The following is a 22,724-nucleotide window of genomic DNA, read 5'->3' as shown; positions in this document are numbered from 1 at the left end:
TGGTTTACTATAAAAGAGTTGAAAGAAATCTATTTGCTAAATATTATTAACAATTTCTCCAATAATCAGTTATTGACCACCGAAATATTATAAGATTCTCACATTCCGATTAAAATCAGATCCTTGATCCAGTCCTTATTTTCTATTGCCTCGTGTTGCGACAATAAAAAATGAGGAGCAGATCGAGGATCTGATTTTAATCAGATTGAAACAGGGGATTCCTTACCCTAACCATTCTTGTCTTGACCACATTCCTCCCCCCCCCCCACTCACCCACCCATCCGAGTTTATGGCATATCTAGCTGCTTGACTGTACCTACATGGAGAATAAAATGGCTTGTCAGATCTTAGTCCTACAGTTACATATACATGTATACATGTGCAAAATAATTGTTATTTTAGTGAACGCAAAAACATGCTGTTATTTTGGACTTATTTCCCTAATTTTTGGAATTATTTCCCTATATATTATAGCCTGTGGAATTAAATTTTACAAAGACAATGTATTTTTTTTTCTGCCTCAAAACATGTTTGAAATGCCCTTCTGACCTAAGAAATTGTAGCGTGTTAAAATTCATGTGCTGATGGTGTTTGAACATAGTCAAATGGATTCAACCTTTTTTGGTATTAAATATTTCCACAGGATGCATTAGATGTGTGCTTTAAATGGCATATATAGGAAACAGTAGCTCTATGGCCTGGGGACCTGACTTCTCCCATAGAGCGTTCTGTTACTAAGTGTAAGATAGAGTAACCTAGCTCCAGCCCCATAAAAGTCAAATATAAATAAAGTTGTAATTTGAATATTCTAATGAGACAAATGCAAAGTCAGATTACTTGATATTTGAATATTATAATCTGTTCAGTGGGACAAGACCTAATAAAATAATAATGCGCAGTATAGTTTTGATTGATAATTTGTTTGGTTAGGTTTAGGCGTTTGAAGGTCACGGTATACAGTGTAATGTTGATTCTAAAGTGAAAATGATATTGACCTACTTCCATATATATTTTACACAATATCTACCTAAGGTAGACCAGCTATGTGCATGCTTGTTATGACTCAAGTCCACAGCATTGGAAAAAGAGCGCCCACTTACTGGAGAAGTCCTTATCAATAGGTTATACGACAGTCCATCTGACAACAAAGCCTGGATCTGGTTCTGGTAAAACTGTGACATAGGCCTGAAATCTATCCCATTCATCGCCCAACATGGGAGATATAAAATACTGGAGCCTTGTGCCTAGTTTTGTGTGTAGCTACCAATAACACAGCAGTATTGATCTTTGGTGTGCTCCCTATTCTCTGGAACTATGGGAAAGTTCAGAAACACTACAGACCTTACTCCTCCTCCTCCCACCCCCAACTGCTGTTATGTCAGACCAAGGACACCAATGACCTTGACATTGGTAGCAGAGGTCATTGCCCTGTGTTTCACAATGTCAGTGTTAATCTGTGTAGCTGTGGATAGGTCATCTATATCTAACATACAACAGTCCAGTTTTCGATGGGCTAGCTTGAGATGCAAATGTTTGGGGTCAGAGGCCAAAATTGTTACCATTTTGTTAGTGAAGAACATTTAGCCAAATGATTGATTTTGATAATGAATACCAAAATGCACATGTACACAGTGTTTCAAAATGGCCTCTTATTAATTAATGATATAGACTTTATAAATATTTAAAACGTCTCTAAGTCTTGAATAAATCAGAGGGATCGGTGTTCGGCTTTAAAACTGTTATCACAGAGTTCCTTCCTACATGGTTCATGATAGGTTAACATCAGTGTTGGGTTCTATTGGCAAAATGCAAATCTTCATCTCCGGGCGAGATGTGATCTGACCTTCCTGACCTGGGAGTTCAGGGAAATCTCAATCTGTAGATATTAATGAAATGTTCAACTGAAAATGAGAAAGTCCATGGCAGATGTTCAAATTCTTGCACAAAAATTCTCAAACGTTGTGACTACATGCCCCTCTGAGACAAGTTTGCCGTCACCATGTACTTTCGCCCTCTTTGAGACTTGCTATCACCATTCCATTGTGACAACTTGCCCCCCTCCATTACTTTCTGTCACTATTCCCTTTTGACAAGTTGCCATCTCTGAGATTTACTTTCACTGTTTGTCGGAACTTAGAAGATTCTTTGGAGACTGTGTTCAGCAGAGTGGTGTGTGTTCCTGTTGAAGTTCAGCGTCCATATTTCCAGGCTGGTGTGTAATCTCAGCATCAATAATTCAGTCATTGTGTACGAGGTACTTACCAGAGAACTCTAAAATGATGTAACATCAGTGGACGGATGGGCAAACTTAGATTACAGCAATGATAAAGCAGTAACTATTGTTTGTGATAGATCGCTGGTCTGTGTGAGTGTAACAAGATACAACATTTATAAATTCAGTGTTAGGTGGGTTTGGGAGAGGTTTTTATTTAATAATATTGAGGTTATTTGCATGATTCAGTAGAAAACATCCCCCTCCTTGCAAAAACATGCAATTTTTAGCCTCACCGGTTTTCCCCTCCAGATGTGGAAACCCTTGCATCCCCCCCTCCCCCTCCCCCCACCCCCCCTCCAACACCCCCCCCCCCCACCCCCCCCCCCCCCCCAACCCTCTATCCCCTACACCAAACCTGACGTTGTAAATCATAGAGAGAGTGATATGCATATAATATAAAAAACAAAGTTGAGGTGATACATGTTTAGGTAAGAGTGGAGTCACAAATGTGAGCAGTGCACACTCTACAATAGAAGTGTGTGCTCTCAATAGGTAAAGACAAAGATCACAGATAAAATGTACATACAGTAAAACAGGATTACAGCAGTCTCACATAGGAAGAATTCATTCTTACAGTGACCTCAGTTTCATTCCCTTTATCTCAACTTATTGGATAAAACAAATTATGGTTATAACAAATCCAATTGCTCAAACATGGTGCTTTTCTATAACTCTGTTTTATTTTGCTTTAGAATTATTTAACAAAATATGAATGTACAGTACAAAAAGAGATATGCTTTAGTCTATTTGGGCTGCATATTGTTATATTAAGATTTGATATACTTTCTGTTACAGACTTAATACAGTGTACCAATGAACCCAATGTCTCAATCCCACAACTCGCAGACTTACTCATTGAGCGCACTCAGCAACAGAGCTGGGTCATCGTCTTCAAAGCCCTCATCACAACTCACAATCTCATGAACTATGGAAATGAGGTAAGTTTTAATCTCAATATCTCATCACAGCTCATTATCTCATAAACTGTGGGTATGAGGTAAGTTTTAATCTCAATATCTCAACCTACTCCTAATCTCATAAACTGTGGATATGAGGTAAGTTTTAATCTCAATATCTCAACACAGCTCCTAATCTCATGAACTATGGCAAATGAGATAAGTCTTAATCTAGATATATTTCCACAGCTGCTCCTAATCTCAAAACTATAGAAATGAGGTAAGACAATCTAAGGATCTCACTCAACTTAAAATATCATGAACTATGGATATGATAGAGATGATGTAAGATCTTACGGTCAATGTCAGAACAAACAATCCCATGAACTATTGAAATCAGGTCCTAAGGTCTTGATCTCACAATCTCAGCACAACTCGCTCATGAGCTATGGTAATGTGGCAAGTCTTCATCATGTCGCAATACTGTAAACGTCTAAATTTAGGTAAGTCTAGATCTTATTATACCATGAACCATATACATTAAGTAGGCCTATTGCATATCATTTCACAAATTAAGAAAATGAAGCAAATTTACACATCAGATATTGGGGTTTGGTAAGCCTTTATCGCATAATTACATGAGGTACGGCAATGAGCTTAGTCAAGACATTACATCTTTTAAAAGAGAAATACAATGAAGTCGGTCCACATCATTTGCTAACTGTGACATTTTGTTGTTATTTATCTTAGTAGCGTTTTGTTCAGTGTCTGTGGTTTCATTTAGCACTCTTACTGTTTTGTTTCAGAGATTCACCCAGTATCTGGCCTCTAATAATTGTTCCTTTAACCTTGGTCAGTTTATTGATAAACAGGGAGTTCAAGGTAAGGAAAGAGAGAGAGAGAGGAGAGAGAGGAGAGAGAGAGAGAGGAGAGAGAGAGAGAGAGAGAGAGAGAGAGAGAGAGAGAGAGAGAGAGAGAGAGAGAGAATTCCTGTATTGTAGGTACCTACAAATCAAATTTCTATGAACCTCTAAATCTACAGTAGATAGTTTATAAATGTTGAACAAGAATAATGAAGTGATTTTCACTGACAGGTTTTTTTTTCTATGAAAACTGTTGATGCATTTTAATGTTTATATATATATATATATATATATATATATATATATATATATATATATATATATATATATATATATATATATATATATATACGAAAAAGAAAAGTAGAAACAAAGTTACTGAATATTTATCAAGTAAACCTGGGTTTAAAATTTAGCTAGATTTTCCCTTTGTTATTAGACATTTGGCGACTTGTTTACTACTCTGTGAAAATTAATGGAAATAGCACTTACTGAGTGGTCAATGTTTATTTAACAATTTTTGGTAAAGTGTGCAATTCCTCATTGTCTTGTGGTGGACCGTTATTTTGCATAAAACTAGCATTGGTCGAATTATTGATGAAGGATTCATTGATTACATGTTTGGAGTACTCGTGTTCTGTATTTGTTTTATCAGCTATTTATAACCATTGATTATATCGGTGATCATTTGTTCGACTCAATCGACTACCAATACATCTTTATATCATTTTTGATATTCTTTATCAGTTATCAATTACAGGATAATTTAGGCAATTGTATATATATTTCTAATTATTCAAACCCATAAAAAAGCCAATAATTTGTTTTAAGAAGCTGATATATAAATAATGGATTAAGATTAAAAAAAAAAAAAATTATATATGAAGGTAAAGGTAATGTCACTATTCCATTTGTCTGCAAAGTCCAGTGAGTTAAAGGCCCCCGAAAAACCCAGAATTTTTTTTTTAATGCTGAAATATTCTAGCACTCAGAAACCTGTTGAAAATTGGTGAACCACAAAAATTGGTGCATAAAAAAATTGCAATAAACCCTCAGTATGCAAGTTGAATTCAAGAAATACCTCAATTATTGGATGGATTCTGTGTGAATTGTTTTTTTTTGTGTGATTGTAGGTTATGACATGTCAACATTCATACGACGATATTCCAAATATTTAAATGAAAAGGCTGTTTCCTACAGACAAATGGCGTTTGATTTTTGCAAAGTCAAAAGAGGGTACGTATGAACAAAACGTTTGTGGTTCGTAAGGAAACTGAATTTTCATCAAGTATAAATAAACACTATGTGGATAATCCTTAAATGTGATTGGAAAAATAGAAAGAAACTTGAATTCCCTGCAGAGGAATGCAGCATTGTTCAAGGTTAACTCAAAGTTGTATTGATTGTGCAATACATTAAGTTCAATATTAAAGAACATCATAATCAACTGATGTAGCAATTGTATGATGAAGGAGGCAGAGAGTTAGAGCCTCAGCTGAACTAACACGTCCCGTTCTGGATGCCGGTCGGATCAATACCTCACATGTCAGTCAAACCTCAGCCAACTGAAGGCTGGCCACTGATCTAGACCAGAATGGAACGTGTGGAAAATCAATCCCCCTCCTGTAGCCCTACTACTACAGTATTCCCCCGTAATCTATATCTAGCTGTATAGACCAAAGCCGATTGAGAGTCTGGGTACTGTTTGTTTAACCTGTTGTTTTAGTTTACTGCTGACTTACTGAGTACAAAGTCTCACTGCTGACTTACTGAGTACAAAGTCTAACTGCTGACTTACTGAGTACAAAGTCTCACTGCTGACTTACTCAGAGCACAGTCTCACTGCCTACATTCTCAATCAGTACACTATCTCACTGCTGAGCTGAATTCCTCAGAGCACAGTCTCACTGCCCTACTTTCTCAATCAGTACACTATCTCACTGCTGAGCTGAATTCCTCAGAGCACAGTCTCACTGCCTACATTCTCAATCAGTACACTATCTCACTGCTGAGCTAAATTCCTCAGAGCACAGTCTCACTGCCTACATTCTCAATCAGTACACTATCTCACTGCTGAGCTAAATTCCTCAGAGCTCAGTCTCACTGCCTACATTCTCAATCAGTACACTATCTCACTGCTGAGCTAAATTCCTCAGAGCACAGTCTCACTGCCTACATTCTCAATCAGTACACTATCTCACTGCTGAGCTAAATTCCTCAGAGCACAGTCTCACTGCCTACATTCTCAATCAGTACACTATCTCACTGCGGACTTACTGAGCACAAGTCTCACTGCCAACTTATTTGGTACACAATCTCATTGCCAACTTATATATACTCAGCAAACAGTCTCACTGCTGACTTACTCAATCAGTACACAGTCTCACTGCTGACTTACTCAATCAGTACACAGTCTCACTGCTGACTTACTCAATCAGTACACAGTCTCACTGCTGACTTACTCAATCAGTACACAGTCTCACTGCTGACTTATTCAATTAGTACACAGTCTTACTGCCAACCTAGTTCCCAATCTCCCTGACAACTTACTTAACACACGGTCTCATTTCCGGATTACTCAGTACACTATCTCATTGCTGACGTACGTGTACTCAATTAGTACACAGTTTCATGTTCACAACATTTATTTGATTTTTTTCTTTTTGCAGCAAAGATGATGGATTGCTGAGAACAATGAATGCAGACAAGGTACAGAATAAGGAATCTGTGGTGACAAAGGGAAATCAGAGAGAAATTATATAGTATCAACTGAAGGGCATAGTAAACTGAAAGAGAATATATGTTTATGTATAGATATAAAGGCACTGTGAAAACAAAGAGAAATTATTTGTATGAAAACAAAATGCATAGTGAAATTAAAGAGACATTGTAAATATAAACAAAGAGATTCATTGTATTGTAAAATGTTCTGTTTAAATATAATGACACCAAGAAATCTAAGAGACTTGACATATTAACATTGAGATTAAGTGAAATCTTTGAGAATGTGTTTATGTATGAACATTATGAAATAGTAAAATCAGACTGTAATAATACACTAAATCACTACATTATTTTCTGTAGCTTTTGAAGACCCTGCCAGCCCTACAGAAACAGCTGGACTCGTTGCTAGAGTTTGATGTGAGTAGCAATCAGGCACAGACTGTCAACATTTGTACAGTCAAACTTAGTTATCTTGAACTAGATGGGACTGTTTAAAAACCAAGAGATATCCGAGCATTCGAGATATCGAGGGATGTACAAATCACTTCGACATTTCACTTGTATTAGAGATATCATAGTTCAACTGTTGATTTCTGTGATGGTGGCCCATTTGTGTATCCATACATTTGTGTATCCATACATTGCTGTGTATCCATACATTGCTGTGTATCCATACATTGCTGTGTATCCATACATTTGTGTATCCATACATTGCTGTGAATCCATACATTGCTGTGTATCCATACATTGCTGTGTATCCATACATTTGTGTATCCATACATTGCTGTGTATCCATACATTGCTGTGTATCCATACATTGCTGTGTATCCATACATTGCTGTGTATCCATACATTTGTGTATCCATACATTGCTCTTTGTTTAGTTTGGGTCATTTGACACTGAAGTATATTTCTTTGTGAACAGTTTCATTGTATTTAGTTGCTTTTTCCCATTACTTTGACCCTGTCTTATCTTTTGAAAAAATGAAGTTCAGAGGTCAATGTTAATATAAGGTCAGGGTCATTGAAATATATAAAGATCAAGTTTTTGTAATTGGATATGGTCATCACTCTAGATGTGAAGTGTAATACAGTGGAGCCTCAGTTATCCGGATGCATTCGTTCCAAAGTCCAATCGTACGGATAGGTGAAGCGTCCGGATATCTGACAGGTGTTTATTGTTGTCAGAATGATAATGTATTTGTATACAATGGGAGCCATTGTTGATACTGTTTTTTTGGCCTTTCTTACTAAAAAGCAACACATTATAGAGTTTTCCGTTGAAATGAACATTTTTAAATATTAAACCCCACTTTTTCTTTATTTTGTCAGGAACCATTAACCGGAATATAATAATAAAAACTGAATTTAGCTGAATTCTTAGTGACCATGTGTGAATGTGCCTATTTACATGTATTAATGTTTTCAACTATCTATTTCTAGACATACCAATTTCCAAAATAATAGATTTACTTTTAAAATTTATTTACCATTCTTAAAAGAAAGTCAATTTTATTGATAAAATTAATGTGTACTAGTTGGAAAATAGCAAGATCCACCAATGCACTCCTGATGAGTTGACACGCTTTCATTTTGTTTTCTTCCTGTACTTCCAGTTTTGACTTAATATAACAAGGCATTCATGAGACAATTCGTTTTAAAATAACGTTTGAATAGGTTGATAAAACACGTAGCTATGTAAAACTTTCCAATTTTCTTGATTTACTAAGCACATTTTTTTTAAAATACAGGGATGTTTAAAAAAGCGATGGCACTTGACAGGTGCACAGGTTAAGATATCCAAGCCACGTTTTGAGTGACGTGACTAATCCTGTCTGGCCAGCACTTTCGGTAATTTTGAAAGAGATCTGGGAAGTCAATGTTTATACAAGCTACTCATGAGGGTCTAGAAGGTAAAAAAGGTGTGAAACTCAACAGGCAATTGAACGGGGTATCATCAAATTTTACTGTCCGGTTATATGAAGCAAAATTGATAGTTAAACAGTGTTTTGTGGTAAAAACAGACTTTGGATCCGGAACGCAAAATTCTGGATAAATGAGACAAAATAACATATAAAAAATCTGTTCCCAAATAAAATCGTCCGTAAACTGAAGCGTCCGGTTATCTGGCGTCCGGATATCTGAGGACCCACTGTACCAAGAAAAGTTATAGAAATATACCATACATCCATTTTATGAATTTGCAAGCTGAGCCTATATCCTGAATATGATCAGTGTTAGTTTTTACAGTATCAGGACACATTTAGTGTTGGTTTGTAAAATACTTATTTTGATGACTCGATAGAGTCCCTGAGTTAACTAGTATAAGGAAGGAAGACAGTGATGTCATCTTCATGTAGGAAGTTAGAGGCCTATATCTGTATGATACAAAATTTGAATTGCAATCCTGAAAACAAATACTAAAACTTGTCAAAACCGTGCAACTTAACATACAGTTCACCTTGAGCCAACTACACATCTCACAATCACAATAATCAGAAACCAAGAACGTTGGGCCCCCTGATGATATCCATCTGTCTGTCTATCCATATATCTGTCTATCCTTCTATCTTTCTATCAACATTGGCTGTCAGATTTCATCAAATTTGTTTCCTTACACTGTCTTTTTGTAGATTCTTTTGCATTTTTGTTAGGATTCAGAAATTTTTTCCAGAGAGGGGGGTCCAAATGAGCAATTTTGTTTGCAAGCGAGGTCCAAGGCCTATTTGCGGTAATTTTACTATGTAAATAATGAGTGCACTTATATATGGGCCCCGATAAAAAGTAATAAAAAGGAAGATTCAAATTAAGCATAATTTTTTATCTCACAATATCTATTGATATTTAAACCATAAGAAACAACAAGTTTTAACGCCGAATTTAGTGTATATCAAAAAGCATTAATCTTTACAACATAGTTAGGGTCAGCCAGCTTTCGTGATTTTATAAAGTAAATTGAGGAAAAGCATTAATTTTACAGTCCCTGTTTACTCTCGTCCTAACCTTGTACAAACTTGTGGAAATGATAAATTACACGTTATACATTTATAAAACTCCTGTAAATATAGAAGTTTGTTCAACATTAGGCTATTGCTTAAAAAAATCTTCAATTATTTTAAAAGTATGCTAATTTTGGTGTAGTTAAGCGTGCATTTATATCAGAAGTATCACAAAAAGAAAAGGAATTTGTTGATATTTTTCTACATAAAAACGGCACTGAAAAAAGACACATTCTCTATAGCTTAAGTGCACTTTTTCTGTAAAGCTGAACACCGCTTGTAAATAGGCACCGTCACACAGGTACCTGGTATATATATGCACCGTCACACAGGTACCTATTATTAGCTCACCTGAGCTGAAAGCTCAAGTGAGCTATTCTGATCACTTTTTGTCCGTCGTCCGTCTGTCCGTCCGTCCGTCTGTCCGTCTGTCTGTCCGTCTGTAAACTTTTTACATTTTGAACTTCTTCTCTAAAACCGCTTATCCAATTTCAACCAAATTTGGCACAAAGCATCCTTATGGGAGGGCGAATATAAATTGCAGAAATAAAAGTCCGATCTGTATTGAAAGCGGAGAAAACCTTGAAACTGTAGAAAAAGGGGGGTGCATTTTTAAAAATCTTCTTCTCAAGAACTACTGATTCCAATTCAACGTAGTTTAGCATAAATTATCCTTATGGGAAGGAAAATATAAATTGCAAAAATTAAGGTCTAATTCTGTTTCAAATCTGAGTTATTACGAAAATAATAATAAAGGAAAGGCGTGTTTCATTCAGTTTAATAGCCTCGGATTCGGCATCCGGTAAAATGGGTAGACAAGACTTGGCCTGGGCAAAACAAAAGATAAGCAGTTATTAATCTGCCAATCTCATTAAAATTTCAGGATATTTGATGGACCAGTATATTTGTATTTGCTGTAAATATTGCTGCAAAATAATGCGTATTTGGAATTGACGATTGCCGATCTGCCCCGGCTTTTATTTTGCCACGGCCTGGTTTTGCTTACCCATTTTACCAAGACTCGTATTCCATACTTCTAAAACGAGGTTCTTTGTTTAAAGCAGCCATGACATTATACGAAAAAGGGTCGATCTGACTATGATGAATTTGCTTGTTGTGCAACAGTTCGTGTATGAAGGGAAATTTTTGAAACATGAAAAATATATTGGTGCCGATTTTGTGAAGTAAATTGAGGCTAAATATTTCAATGCGTTGACAGTTTTCACACATGACGTTGATGTTAGCTTGTTCTGATTTTCGTTTCATTTTCATTATTTATGCTTTGTAACCTGGAAACTGTCGTCTGTATTTCGTGATTTTTACGTATCAAATCAAACAGAGACTTCGGTAAATCAAACAGTTACGTTAACTGTTTACCTGCGCAAATTAAGCAAAATCTGATGTAGGAGTACTGAAATACAATTCATTCTATCGGTAATTCGGCATTATTTTTTGCGTAATCAGTGGTGGATCCAGGAATTTGAAAACGGGGGGCGCAGTTAAAGGCAGGGGGTCTGGGGGCCGCCTTGAGGCCCCCAGTGGGTCCAGGGCGAAGCCCTGGTGGGGGTCCAGAGGGCGAAGCCCCCGAAAGCTCCTGAAATCTAGATATTTTGAAAGGCAAAATCATGTTATCTGGAGGGCCAATTTTTACTTATTTTCCCGTCATTTTAGTCACTAGAAATGTTACCAAAATGTTATGAGACATTTAATTTTGAAGTAACAAAAGCTGCAGAAAGTTTCAATTGAGCTCTTACAAATAAGAAGTATTTATTTCATTGTATCTGGGATAAGACTTTTAACTAAATTTTGTTCATTTTGTAGGCTTTTGCAATTTTACTCAATAATATTGTTATTTGTCATAATTGTCCAGGAGAAAATTTGCACCAATGAGTTTGTCGGTCGTAAATAATTAAAATAAATAAAAACAAGAAATACTTCAAAATATCGTACACAATTATAGCTGTTTTATTTAAATGGATTGTTAGACACCATTCTTCTTGGGTTTTTGTTAATGAAGATGTCAACAATTTTCTTGTAGTCTAGGAGAATATCTCTGTGAATTTGGAGAAGAGTAAGGGCGTTTAACCGGTCCTGTCCCATAATACTTCTCTGGGACGATTTAATACGTTTTATTGCTGAGTTTCCTCGTTCAACAGTAGCACTCGACACAGGATTAAGTAATAGAAGAGTAATTATTCTGTGAATATTATGTACTACATAAACCGAGTCTTACACAAGAAGTCCACTCGTACACAAGTTGAGCCGTTCCTATTTTTTTTTTAATTACTAAACTATATCGAATGAAATAACACTTCTACATGAATATGCCTACAAATTATAAATCTTTGTATTTTTCATTTTACAAATTGAATTTAATATTAAAGTAAAGCATGACTTTATATGATCAGAAAAAAATCATCCACAAAAAAAAAAAAAAAAAAAAAAAAAATCAAACGGGGGGGGGGGGGGGGGGAGCCCGGCGCACCGGCGCTGGATCCGCCACTGGTAATGGTAGATTAATGCAATAGGTTTTTGTTGAGATGCTCGGCATTTTCTCTAGTTTATTCAGTTTAAATAGAGTTTGATATCGCTTACGGAAATATGTAGGTATATACATGTATATATATGATTCATTTCGAAAAAATAAATTATGTTCTTTATTTGTTATACATGTAGTGCATGTTTCTTGTGTTTAATTGTTAACAATTTCTATTTACTAACCATTTTTGAGTGTTTGCTTCGAATTATAAGCAAGATACAGAGATTTGCTAACAATTCTATGTTTGTACACAGATCTTAAAAGCTAAAGATTAAATCAAAGTACTGATAGTACTGAAAAGCGCTAACCCAGCTTCTGTATGTATATAACAGATATATGTATATAGCATTTCAGCTTCTGTATACGCACTATATTTCCTCATCACTGCATGACAGTCCCTGCAATGATGTATGTAAGCCCCGTACATTAATTTCACAATAACCCGTAAATTAGATTCACAATAGCCCGTGCAGTTATGTGCATAAACCCCTGAAACTGGTTCCCTAACCAGTTTAAATGATGTATACTTTTGCTTAGAGGGGGCGGTTATTCGATGCACCGGAAGTTGAAGTCTAACGACAATAAAGGGCTGAGCTATGCTTAGCGCTTTAAAAAGTAAAAAAATTGTCAATATTTATTACGAAAATTTTCAAAATCTGTTCTTCCAGAAACCAACTTATTGAATTGTAAACTTAACGTTTTTAGCTCACCCGAGAATGGGGCCACAATGGGGGGTCGAAGTTTAACAAATGAATAGAGTAAATCTTTAGAAATCCTCTTCTCAGAAACTAATTGGCCAGGAAAGCTGAAACTTGTGTGGAAGCATCCTCAGGTAGTGTAGATTCAAAGATGTGAAAATCATGACCCCTGGGGATAGGGTGGGGCCACAATGGAGGGTCGAAGTTTAACATATGAATATAAAAAGTAAATCTTTAAAAATCTTCTTCTCAGAAACTAATTGGCCAGGAAAGCTGACACTTGTGTGGATGCATCCTTATGTAGTGAAGATTAAAATTTGTGAAAATCATGACCCCCGGGGGTAGGTTTGGGCCACAATGGGAGATCGACGTTTTACATAGGAATATACACAGTTAATCTTTAAAAATCTTCTTCTCAAAAACTAATCAGCCAGGAAAGCTGACACTTGTGTGGATGCATCCTCAGGTAGTGTAAATTCAAAGTTGTAAAATTCATGACCCCCGGAGGTAGGGTTGGGCCACAATTGGGGATCGAAGTTTAACATAGGAATATATACAGTAAATCTTTAAAAATCTTCTTCTCAGTAACTAATTCGAAGGCAAAGCTGGAACTTGTGTGGAAGCATCCTCAGGTAGTGAAGATTCAAAGTTGTGAAAATCATGACCCCTGGGGGTAGGTTGGGGCCACAATGGGGGATTGAAGTTATACATATGATTATATACAGTAAATCTTTAAAAATCTTCTTCTCAGAAACTAATTAGCCAGGAAAGCTAAAACATGTGTGGAAGCATCCTCAGTTAGTGTAGATTCAAATTTGTGAAGAGCATGACCCCTGGGGGTAGGTTTGGGCCACAATGGGAGGTCGTTGTTTTACATAGGAATAAACAGAGTCATCTTTAAAAATCTTTTTCTCAGAAACTAATCAGCCAGGAAAGCTGGAACTTGTGTGAAAGCATCCTCAGGTAGTGTAGATTCAAAGTTGTGAAAATAATGATCCCCAGGGGTAGGGTGGGGCCACAATGGGGGGGGGGGGGGTCAAAGTTTAACAAAGGAATTTATAGGGTAAATCTTTAAAAATCTTCTCAGAAACTAATCAGCCAGATGATTCTTTATAATTGTTAAGACTTTGGCCCCAGGACAATTCTTTGGCCTCACGAGAAGGTTGAGAGTTTACTGTACGTTTATATCCCATATATAAACTATTGTTAGGGATCTTTTTGAGAACTGCAATACTCAACACATGATATGACCATAAATTCATCCTGTTAGAAAAGGGACTAATGATTATAAACATAAGAATATCCAGGGGAAAATGGATTTTATTTATACAGGATTTACATGAATTATTGTATATTGTCCAGATAGTTTGTATTATGACTCCATTGAGCTGATTTTATCATACCTGTTGTTCCTCAGGTGAGCGATGTGGCCCATGGGCCTCTTGTATATATAGGCACCGTCACACAGGTACCTGGTATATAATACACAGGTACCTGGTATATATAGGCACCGTCACTCAGGTACCTGGTATATAAACCCTCCACCGTCACACAGGTACCTGGTATATAAATAGGCACCGTCACACAGGTACCTGGTATATATAGGCACCGTCACACAGGTACCTGGTATATATACCCTGCACCGTCACACAGGTACCTGGTATATATAGGCACCGTCACACAGGTACCTGGTATATATAGGCACTGTCACACAGGTACCTGGTATATAATACACAGGTACCTGGTATATATAGGCACCGTCACACAGGTACCTGGTATATATAGGCACCGTCACACAGGTACCTGGTATTTAAATAGGCACCGTCACACAGGTACCTGGTATATATAGGCACCGTCACACAGGTACCTGGTATATATAGGCACCGTCACACAGGTACTTGGTATATATAGGCACCGTCACACAGGTACCTGGTATATAATACACAGGTACCTGTGGTATATAATACACAGGTACCTGGTATATATAGGCACCGTCACACAGGTACCTGGTATATATAGGCACCGTCACACAGGTACCTGGTATATATAGGCACCGTCACACAGGTACCTGGTATATATAGGCACCGTCACACAGGTACCTGGTATATATAGGCACCGTCACACAGGTACCTGGTATATATAGGCACCGTCACACAGGTACCTGGTATATAAACCCTGCACCATCACACAGGTACCTGGTATATATAGGCACCGTCACACAGGTACCTGGTATATATAGGCACCGTCACACAGGTACCTGGTATATATAGGCACCGTCACACAGGTACCTGGTATATATAGGCACCATCACACAGGTACCTGGTATATAGGTATATAAACCCTTTGATTTCTTTACACACTATTGCACACCTGAAACTCGTGTCCGATGTGTAGTGTTCCTTTGGTAGTCTTCAGATTTTATGCATTTATTTCTTTTTCTATGTGCATATTCTGTTTGTAAATAATGCATCGACCTATTTATTTGATGTTGGTATTCTTTTGGCTTAAAAAATTGCTTCAAGTTTGATAATTTCATTGCAACCGAGTAACGACAAGACAAGATGTTCATCCACACAGGTGACAAAGTACTTTGAACTGTTTAGAGGCCTGTGCCTTTTATAGGGGTCGTAGGGACAGCAGTGATGAAAGAGAAATATGGCGGACAGTGCCTATGTACGAGCTGTGTTCAGCTTTATTCATTTTGAATTTTGAATTGTTCAAGGGGCAGGTGAAACTGGTCCACAAACCCCACCTGCCCCCATCCCCCCCCCCCCCTCCAAAAAAAAGACCCCAAAAAACTACCACAATTATAAATAAAATTTGATTAATAGATTTTTACAAAAATTTGCAATGCATGAAAAAAAAAACCCCTGGTATATTCAGTATGTGGACACTAACGACCTCTATGTGTTTCAGTGTGCTCCCAATGAGCTCACCAACGGGGTCATCAACGCCTGCTTCCTCCTGATGTTCAAGGATCTGATTCGTCTCTTTGCCTGTTACAATGACGGAATTATTAACCTACTAGGTACGTCATCATCAGGACAGCACAGTATCGCATTTTCTAGCAATGATAATCTGAGATTCTATTTAATTAAAGCTTTAAAGTTTAGATTTTTTTCCAACTTTAATTGAATATTCTAATTTTGCAAAGTAGTCAAAGTGTGTATGATTGACTCTTTTTATCTTTGCAGAGAAATACTTTGATATGAATAAAAAGCAATGTAAGGATGCATTAGAAATTTACAAGAGGTTTCTGGTCAGGATGGACAAGGTCTCCGAATTCCTGAAGACAGCTGAGGTAGGTATTGGTGAGATTGTCTGTTACATCATCCAGTAGGCAGTGCGTGACCATATCACCTCTTATACGGGTGACTGGGTTTGGTGGGGTGGGGGTGGTATTGTGTGTACCTGTTTGTGTATTGGTGTGTCCGTCTCTCTCGTAGGTACGTATAAGTTGAATGTTCATAACCACCATTCAATAGGCAGTGTGTAACTTGTCTCTCCTCTGGGGGAGGGGGAGGGGGTGGATATTGTGTGTGTATATTTGTGTGTATTTCTATACCTGTCTCTCTGAGGTATGTACAGGTGAGACTGTATGATACCTGCACCACCTGTCTCAAATCTGAGGGTAGAGGTAGGGGTAGAAAGTGTGTATTTCTGTGTCTGCAGTCTCTCTGTTCTGTTCCACAGGCTTCACACAGATATCAGTTTCTGTTTTACAAGTGGGGGTTGTGTGACGGTTGATTTCAATCTGTGTACGTGTGTTTGCCTATTATTAGTCTTAAGTTGTGTGTGGTGGTAGGGAAGAGTATGATGTGTGAATGAAGTCAGCTCCCTGTCTCTTAATTATTATAGAACATAGCCATATACCCCAATTTCTTTTTTAGAGTAGAGCAGGGATTGGGTAGAATATTTTATATTATTTTGCTTGTCATGCACAAGTAAATGTTTGATAATAAGGGGAAAGATGTTTCTGTGATTAAAACGTGCATTCTTGATTATCAGGATATCCTCGGTTTGACATCTCAGGTTGAAGCACTGTTCGTATAATTCATCTCCTCATAAGCCAATCCAAAGAAAACTTTTAGAAGATAACGACTGAAAGTTTGCAGTTGATGCCAGTCTAGCTTATTTGCTGTCTCTGATTTTGTGTTTAAAATTTCTGTACAAAATTTTTGTGTTTTATCATTTTAATAAATCTCACTCTAATTTTGTTTTCACGCCGGTTTAGACTGCGGAGTCTAAATATGGGAAGGTTGTATACTGTAGTAGACACACTGTGTAGTCGTTTTTTTGACGCTCTGCTAACAAGCATCACTGCTAAGCTTCTCTCCGTATGCTTTTTATTTTTAAGTTTTAATTTGTGATGAGATTTGTTTATTTCACAGAATGCCTCCAAAAACCCCCAGCAGGTATATTTCAGTTGCCATAGCAACATCCTTTCTGCTTTCTGTCATTGGTTGTATTGTATACATGTGATCAGTGATATCCATATAATCAGATTTTCTGTATGGTTTAATTTGTCTCCATCATTTAGCAATGGTAATGCGATTTAACAGCATGCATCAGACATTCAGAAGGTTACAGACTCTGTAACACTTTCAGGGAAAGCCGAATATAAAGAATAAAGAACATCTAGATGTTCATACAGATATAGATAATACAGATTCGGACTGGGTGCTCCAACAAACTGATAACATATAAAAATCGAATGAAATGATTCTCGATGCACAAAATTTACTTGAAACCATTTGAATCTTCATTTTAAGTATTTTTCTCTTGTATTGAGTCAAATTGAATTATTAAAAGTTAGCTTTTATTAACTTGGTCTTAAGTCAAAGGGTACAAGAGAAAGTTTCATTACAAGAATAACATCAGAAAGTTTTAGTCAGTTTTAACACACTAATTCATGAACCAAGAAGAAAAGGTAACAAAGAACAGACTCCAGCTGTTTCAGGAGTTGTTTGATTGCAGCAGCAAGGTCTTCATCATTAAGGTGAAGCAAAGCTAGGAGAGGGGAGTTAACTCTGTTGTCAACACACTGTCAGTACACTGTGCACTTGTCTATATTGGTACCAGGGGAAGATCGGACCACATACAGATGTACTATAGACATGGTTTCTACTCCAGGAACTAATCAGGCCCACTGCTACTGTTGATTTCATCCATTTACACCTGTTTATTATATACCTTTTTGTATTTTTCATCCTTAACTTGCTACCCATTTGGAGCATGTAACTTTCATTTATTCTGGAGTCTGTATGTCGCGTTTATTTCTTTGAACTTGATAGATAGCCGATTAAGCTGCTTCCACCCATGATGCATGTCATTTCAAACTTGTTTGTGGAACTTGAGCCTTATGTTTGATAATTCCTGAAGTCTGTACTAATTCAGAAGTATGAAGATTTCAAAGATACTGTCTGTTTTTGATTGTTTATTTTTGTTTCTTTGCAGAGTGTTGGTATTGACAAGAGTGATATTCCTGACCTAGCCAAGGTAAGAGACTCGGACCCTCTCCCCCACCCACTACATTCCCCCCTCAACCTTGCTTCTGTGTGATCAAAATGCCATAGATAGTCCAAAGTGTGTTTACAGAAGTCCTCAATGAGACTCGTTTTTAATTGATTTTGTAAGCAAAAAGAACAATCTAATTTTGAATGAAGGATAAGAATTTAGTACCCCTCCTAAAAACAAAAGAATCTTGAATACTGGGATAAATAGAGTAAATGCATAAACACTGAAAAACAGGAATTTCAAAAAACAAAACATGAACAATGTGATAAGAGTCTGGTAGATGTCCAGCACAGACAGTGAATAGAGCTGTAGATATTGGGTTCAACCCCAAGACCGAGACAGGGACACAGTGAAAACTGAGGCTTGTTGAGCAGAGCTGGCCCTCACAGGGATAATTTAGCCCTCCAAAACACTTTGGTGATAGGGATAAGAAATTCAGCAATTGCTGGAGAGTGCTTGCGATCGCCCACTCTGCCAAACATGCCTGGGTTTTGTCTGGTGTTGTCCGAGTCCATAAGCAGGTCTATTCCTCGCTGTTCTTGCTAATCTCTCTCTCTGGTTTTGTTTCTCTTGTCGATAGGGCCTGAAGAACAATGCTAATTCAGTAAGTCCATTCTATGTAGACCTGATTGCTCATCATATTCATTCATGCTTGTGAGTGTAGGCCAGGCATGTATGAATTTTGACGGAAAAACAGTGTGTACCCTGGGACCAGTTTCTGGGGGCTGTATAGAGGGGCTGCCCCTCACCATGACCTTGACCCTTGAACTCTCAGGTCACCCTCTGTTTAGTTTTGTTCCACTCTGTGTCATGTCTTTCCCTTGTTTTGATGTCGTATTCATACAAAGCCCGGCAAACTAACAGCCAGTTGTCCCAGTTTCTAACCTCTAACCTGTTTTTGTATTGCTTTCCCCTATACTAACTAATCACCCAGCACATAACGTTTACCAATATACACACTAACTGGGTATTTCTTTGGTACATTCAGTAAACTGGTAATATTGTGGTTAATTCAAGAAAAAACACGCAAAGTTGTTGTCAGCTGTCAATGGCTCTCTCACCAGCTGTTGGCAGTTTTCAATAACAGCAAATTCAACAATTGAAAAAAAAAATAGAGATAGACAACAAATTTGGGCGATGTAAACTGTTTCACAATGAGTTAAAATGGCCATGTTGTGACATTCCATCATAAAAATGGTGACAGAGTATCAGGATCCTTAAGTTTTTTAAGCAGTGTGCTTACAAATAAGTGGATTTATAAGAACCGTGATGATTGTAAGTCTATGTAACTGTGATGATGAAAGTTATCCACAGTGTGTTCAGCAAAGCGTGTGGTCATGAGCGCTCACCAACATTTGTGTTTCAGGTATAGGGAAGCACTCGCGAGCACCTGCTCTGGTGAACACGCCTATCATTTCACCCACCAATTTTCAAGAATTTAGATGTTCAGTCGATCTATGAAGTCAAATGTTCATTGAAGTATGAAATCTATCTGATATCATATTGTACAGAAGCGAACCTTGACCACAAGTTTACTGTGAATTGTAATCGGAAGATTTGATGCTTTGGTTATGTCGATAAAACTACAATAACTCACTTTTTTGTGTATTTCAGGACACCAAGGTTAGCCATTACAAACTTCTAAAGACTTTGATGCTTGTATCTTAATAATTGTCATCAACATGTTTGCTATACTCATCTTGGCTAGCTAGCATGTATCAATGAAACAGGCACTTTCATTTTCATTGCGTAATGAAATTATTTTGTAGACAATTAATTTAACAGTTGAGGCCTGAAAGTTAAAATAAAAAAGTTTAGATTTTTTGACAGTCAGGGTTTTTACTTAGTAATTTACAGTCATATCAAATTTGTAAAGATTGATTTAAGAATTACGATACAAGGAGCATATCTTTGTGTTGGATTATAAAAAGTTACCTTATTTATCAGTACTGTTAATGCTGTATAATGATATTCATAACTGTTTATTGTTATTGACCCCAATATAACTCAGTTAAATTCATACTAAATTTCCGTAAGAAATAGAAGGAATCATACTCGGTAGATGTAAATATAACTGTCATTGTTATCGACCCAGGGTCATAAAAGTTAGACAAGCTCACTTTTTATCCTTGTCTCACTTTTCCTCTAAGTATTAAAAGTGAGACTGAGATCAAAAGACCATCCCCCCTTCTCCTTAAACTTGTCAGGGTCTGACAGATATCGATAAGAGGTCATCTTTACACAACCTCTACATTTGCATACAATTTAAATATGCCCCAACCAATCACAGACATGCTTTCATCTGTTTTATCAGATGTTTAATTTTTCTATCTCCTTTTGAAGAGTTCTAAAGCATGGAAGCTCTTCCCTGATTGGTCAGAAGTAAAGATCGTGTGAAGATGACCTCCTATCGATATCTGTCAGACCCTGGCGAGTGTAAGGAGAAGGGGGAGTTAATCAGTCTGAGAATAATCAAAGTGAGCTTGTCCAACTTTTATGGCCCTTGGGCCAGATTATATTTCAGTGAAATTCATAGCTTTTGAGTTCATTAACATACCTTTTCACAATTTCTTTTTTCCCCAAATGGCTGAAGGGCGGGGAAGGGGCAGGGGAGGGGCGGGGAGGGATGATGGGAAGATGGTTATAAGGTCATCGCTGATTTGATATGTAATAAAAGAAGAGGAAGTCCACAACAAGGCTCAAACTCGGGACCCTTCTGTATAAAAACCAACGCTCTACCAACTGAGCTAAAGGGTTAACCCACTAGTTAGTGCTAGTAGGAGCGTGGTAGTACTGAGCCTTTGTATACACACTATTACAGATATATTGTAACCACTGAAAAAAGTAAACCAAAACTCTGTTCATAGATTCAATGATTATGAATAATTCCATTACAATTGAAGATAGGAAGATACATTCACTTTTCATAAAAATAACAGTTGTACTGTTACTTATATTACAAGTAAGGATATCTGAAGCTTGAATCATCAGTTTTATGTCTTATTAATGACAGTGATCACATGGAGATGGCTGGTATTTAATCTTTTAGTGGAGAAAATGGTGCCAACAATTCTATTCAGTAGGAATGATCTGTGACATGATAATAGTGTTTTTCTTTCACTGCGGCACATTCTCAATCCTGAAATAAAGAACTATTTACTTGGTCTCTTAAGTAATAGATAATTGAGCCTGATCTATAGAACTGTTGCTTTTAATTTTGGATACCCTTAGATTAATGCTAGAAAAAGGTATTGGTGCAGGGTATGTTTATTTTCAGGTATTCTACAACTATGAAGTTTTTTAAATCTGTACCTATCCCATTGACATTTATCTAATTTTAGATAAGCATCCGAGATGACTATTTAACCCTTCCTCATTTTATACCAAATATTTGCTAAATTTGGTGTGCTAGATATGTTTGCTTTTTGGCAGATTAAAGATAAAGCTAAAATTAAATCTCCAGCATTACCTCTAAGCTTGATTTCAAAATTATTTTGCTTAAATTAAATGGGAAATTGGCCAAAGTGTAAAGCTTTAATTTATTATTCGAAAAATGTTTTTCTTTAAATAACGGAATTCACCAAAAATATCCTTACAACAAAAAGGAGAACCAACCTGAATGCTAAAATGTCCTTCTTCTCCATCGTTTAAATTAATGCTGAATTAAATGACCAATACTTGAAATTCTTGAATATATATGTTCTCCTCTTCTCTATCATGGCTTAGATTAAATGGCATTTTGATCATGACATATGGCATGAAGTTAAGCTTGTAAACCAACAATATTTCTCTATAAATCTCTAAAGCTATGGTAAATATTTATTAATAATATTTAGATCAGCAGTGGTTGTGATAATGATTACTTGTGAACCAACATGATGTACAATGTGTTACTAATGGTCTTTTGTTGATATGTAACTTAAGGATACTTGGCATTCATCTATTCTTCTTTAGAATACAGATTCCTAATTAAACAAGAGAAAATAATATCTGTGTAAAATTGAGAAAAACACTTCTTGCAGATTTTAAGATCTCATTTTTTTTCATTTTTGAGAGTTGTGAACTATAAGAAATTGAAATTGAAGTTTGGTGTTCGCAATTTTATATTCTCATATTCTGGCACAAAACTGTAAATTTGCTGTATTAAGTAATTGCCTAAAATTAGACAGTATCTGTACTGTTCTGTTTTATATATATATTTTTGGATTTTTTC

At 36.7% G+C, this 22,724-nt stretch overlaps 1 protein-coding gene across 23 annotated transcripts in view; it reads left to right on the top strand.

Annotated features, from left to right (window-relative positions):
• Window positions 1-22,724, top strand: part of LOC128183029 (phosphatidylinositol-binding clathrin assembly protein LAP-like) — a 45,612-nt gene that overhangs the window by 2,827 nt on the left and 20,061 nt on the right. For 18 of the 23 annotated variants that reach the window (XM_052851818.1, XM_052851810.1, XM_052851815.1 and 15 more), the window contains exons 2-11: window positions 3,071-3,213; window positions 3,978-4,053; window positions 5,168-5,270; window positions 6,704-6,743; window positions 7,119-7,175; window positions 15,911-16,022; window positions 16,189-16,295; window positions 17,386-17,409; window positions 18,452-18,493; window positions 19,092-19,115. In XM_052851818.1, coding sequence (XP_052707778.1) covers window positions 3,071-3,213; window positions 3,978-4,053; window positions 5,168-5,270; window positions 6,704-6,743; window positions 7,119-7,175; window positions 15,911-16,022; window positions 16,189-16,295; window positions 17,386-17,409; window positions 18,452-18,493; window positions 19,092-19,115 — 728 coding nt within the window. The remainder of the gene's footprint in view (window positions 1-3,070; window positions 3,214-3,977; window positions 4,054-5,167; window positions 5,271-6,703; window positions 6,744-7,118; window positions 7,176-15,910; window positions 16,023-16,188; window positions 16,296-17,385; window positions 17,410-18,451; window positions 18,494-19,091; window positions 19,116-22,724) is intronic. The other 5 variants (XM_052851813.1, XM_052851812.1, XM_052851820.1 and 2 more) reach the window with 3 other exon arrangements.

The sequence above is a fragment of the Crassostrea angulata genome, chromosome 5 (genome assembly GCF_025612915.1).
Source record: "Crassostrea angulata isolate pt1a10 chromosome 5, ASM2561291v2, whole genome shotgun sequence".
NCBI lineage: Eukaryota > Metazoa > Mollusca > Bivalvia > Ostreida > Ostreidae > Magallana > Magallana angulata.
This window is presented reverse-complemented; position numbering and strand designations above follow the sequence as displayed.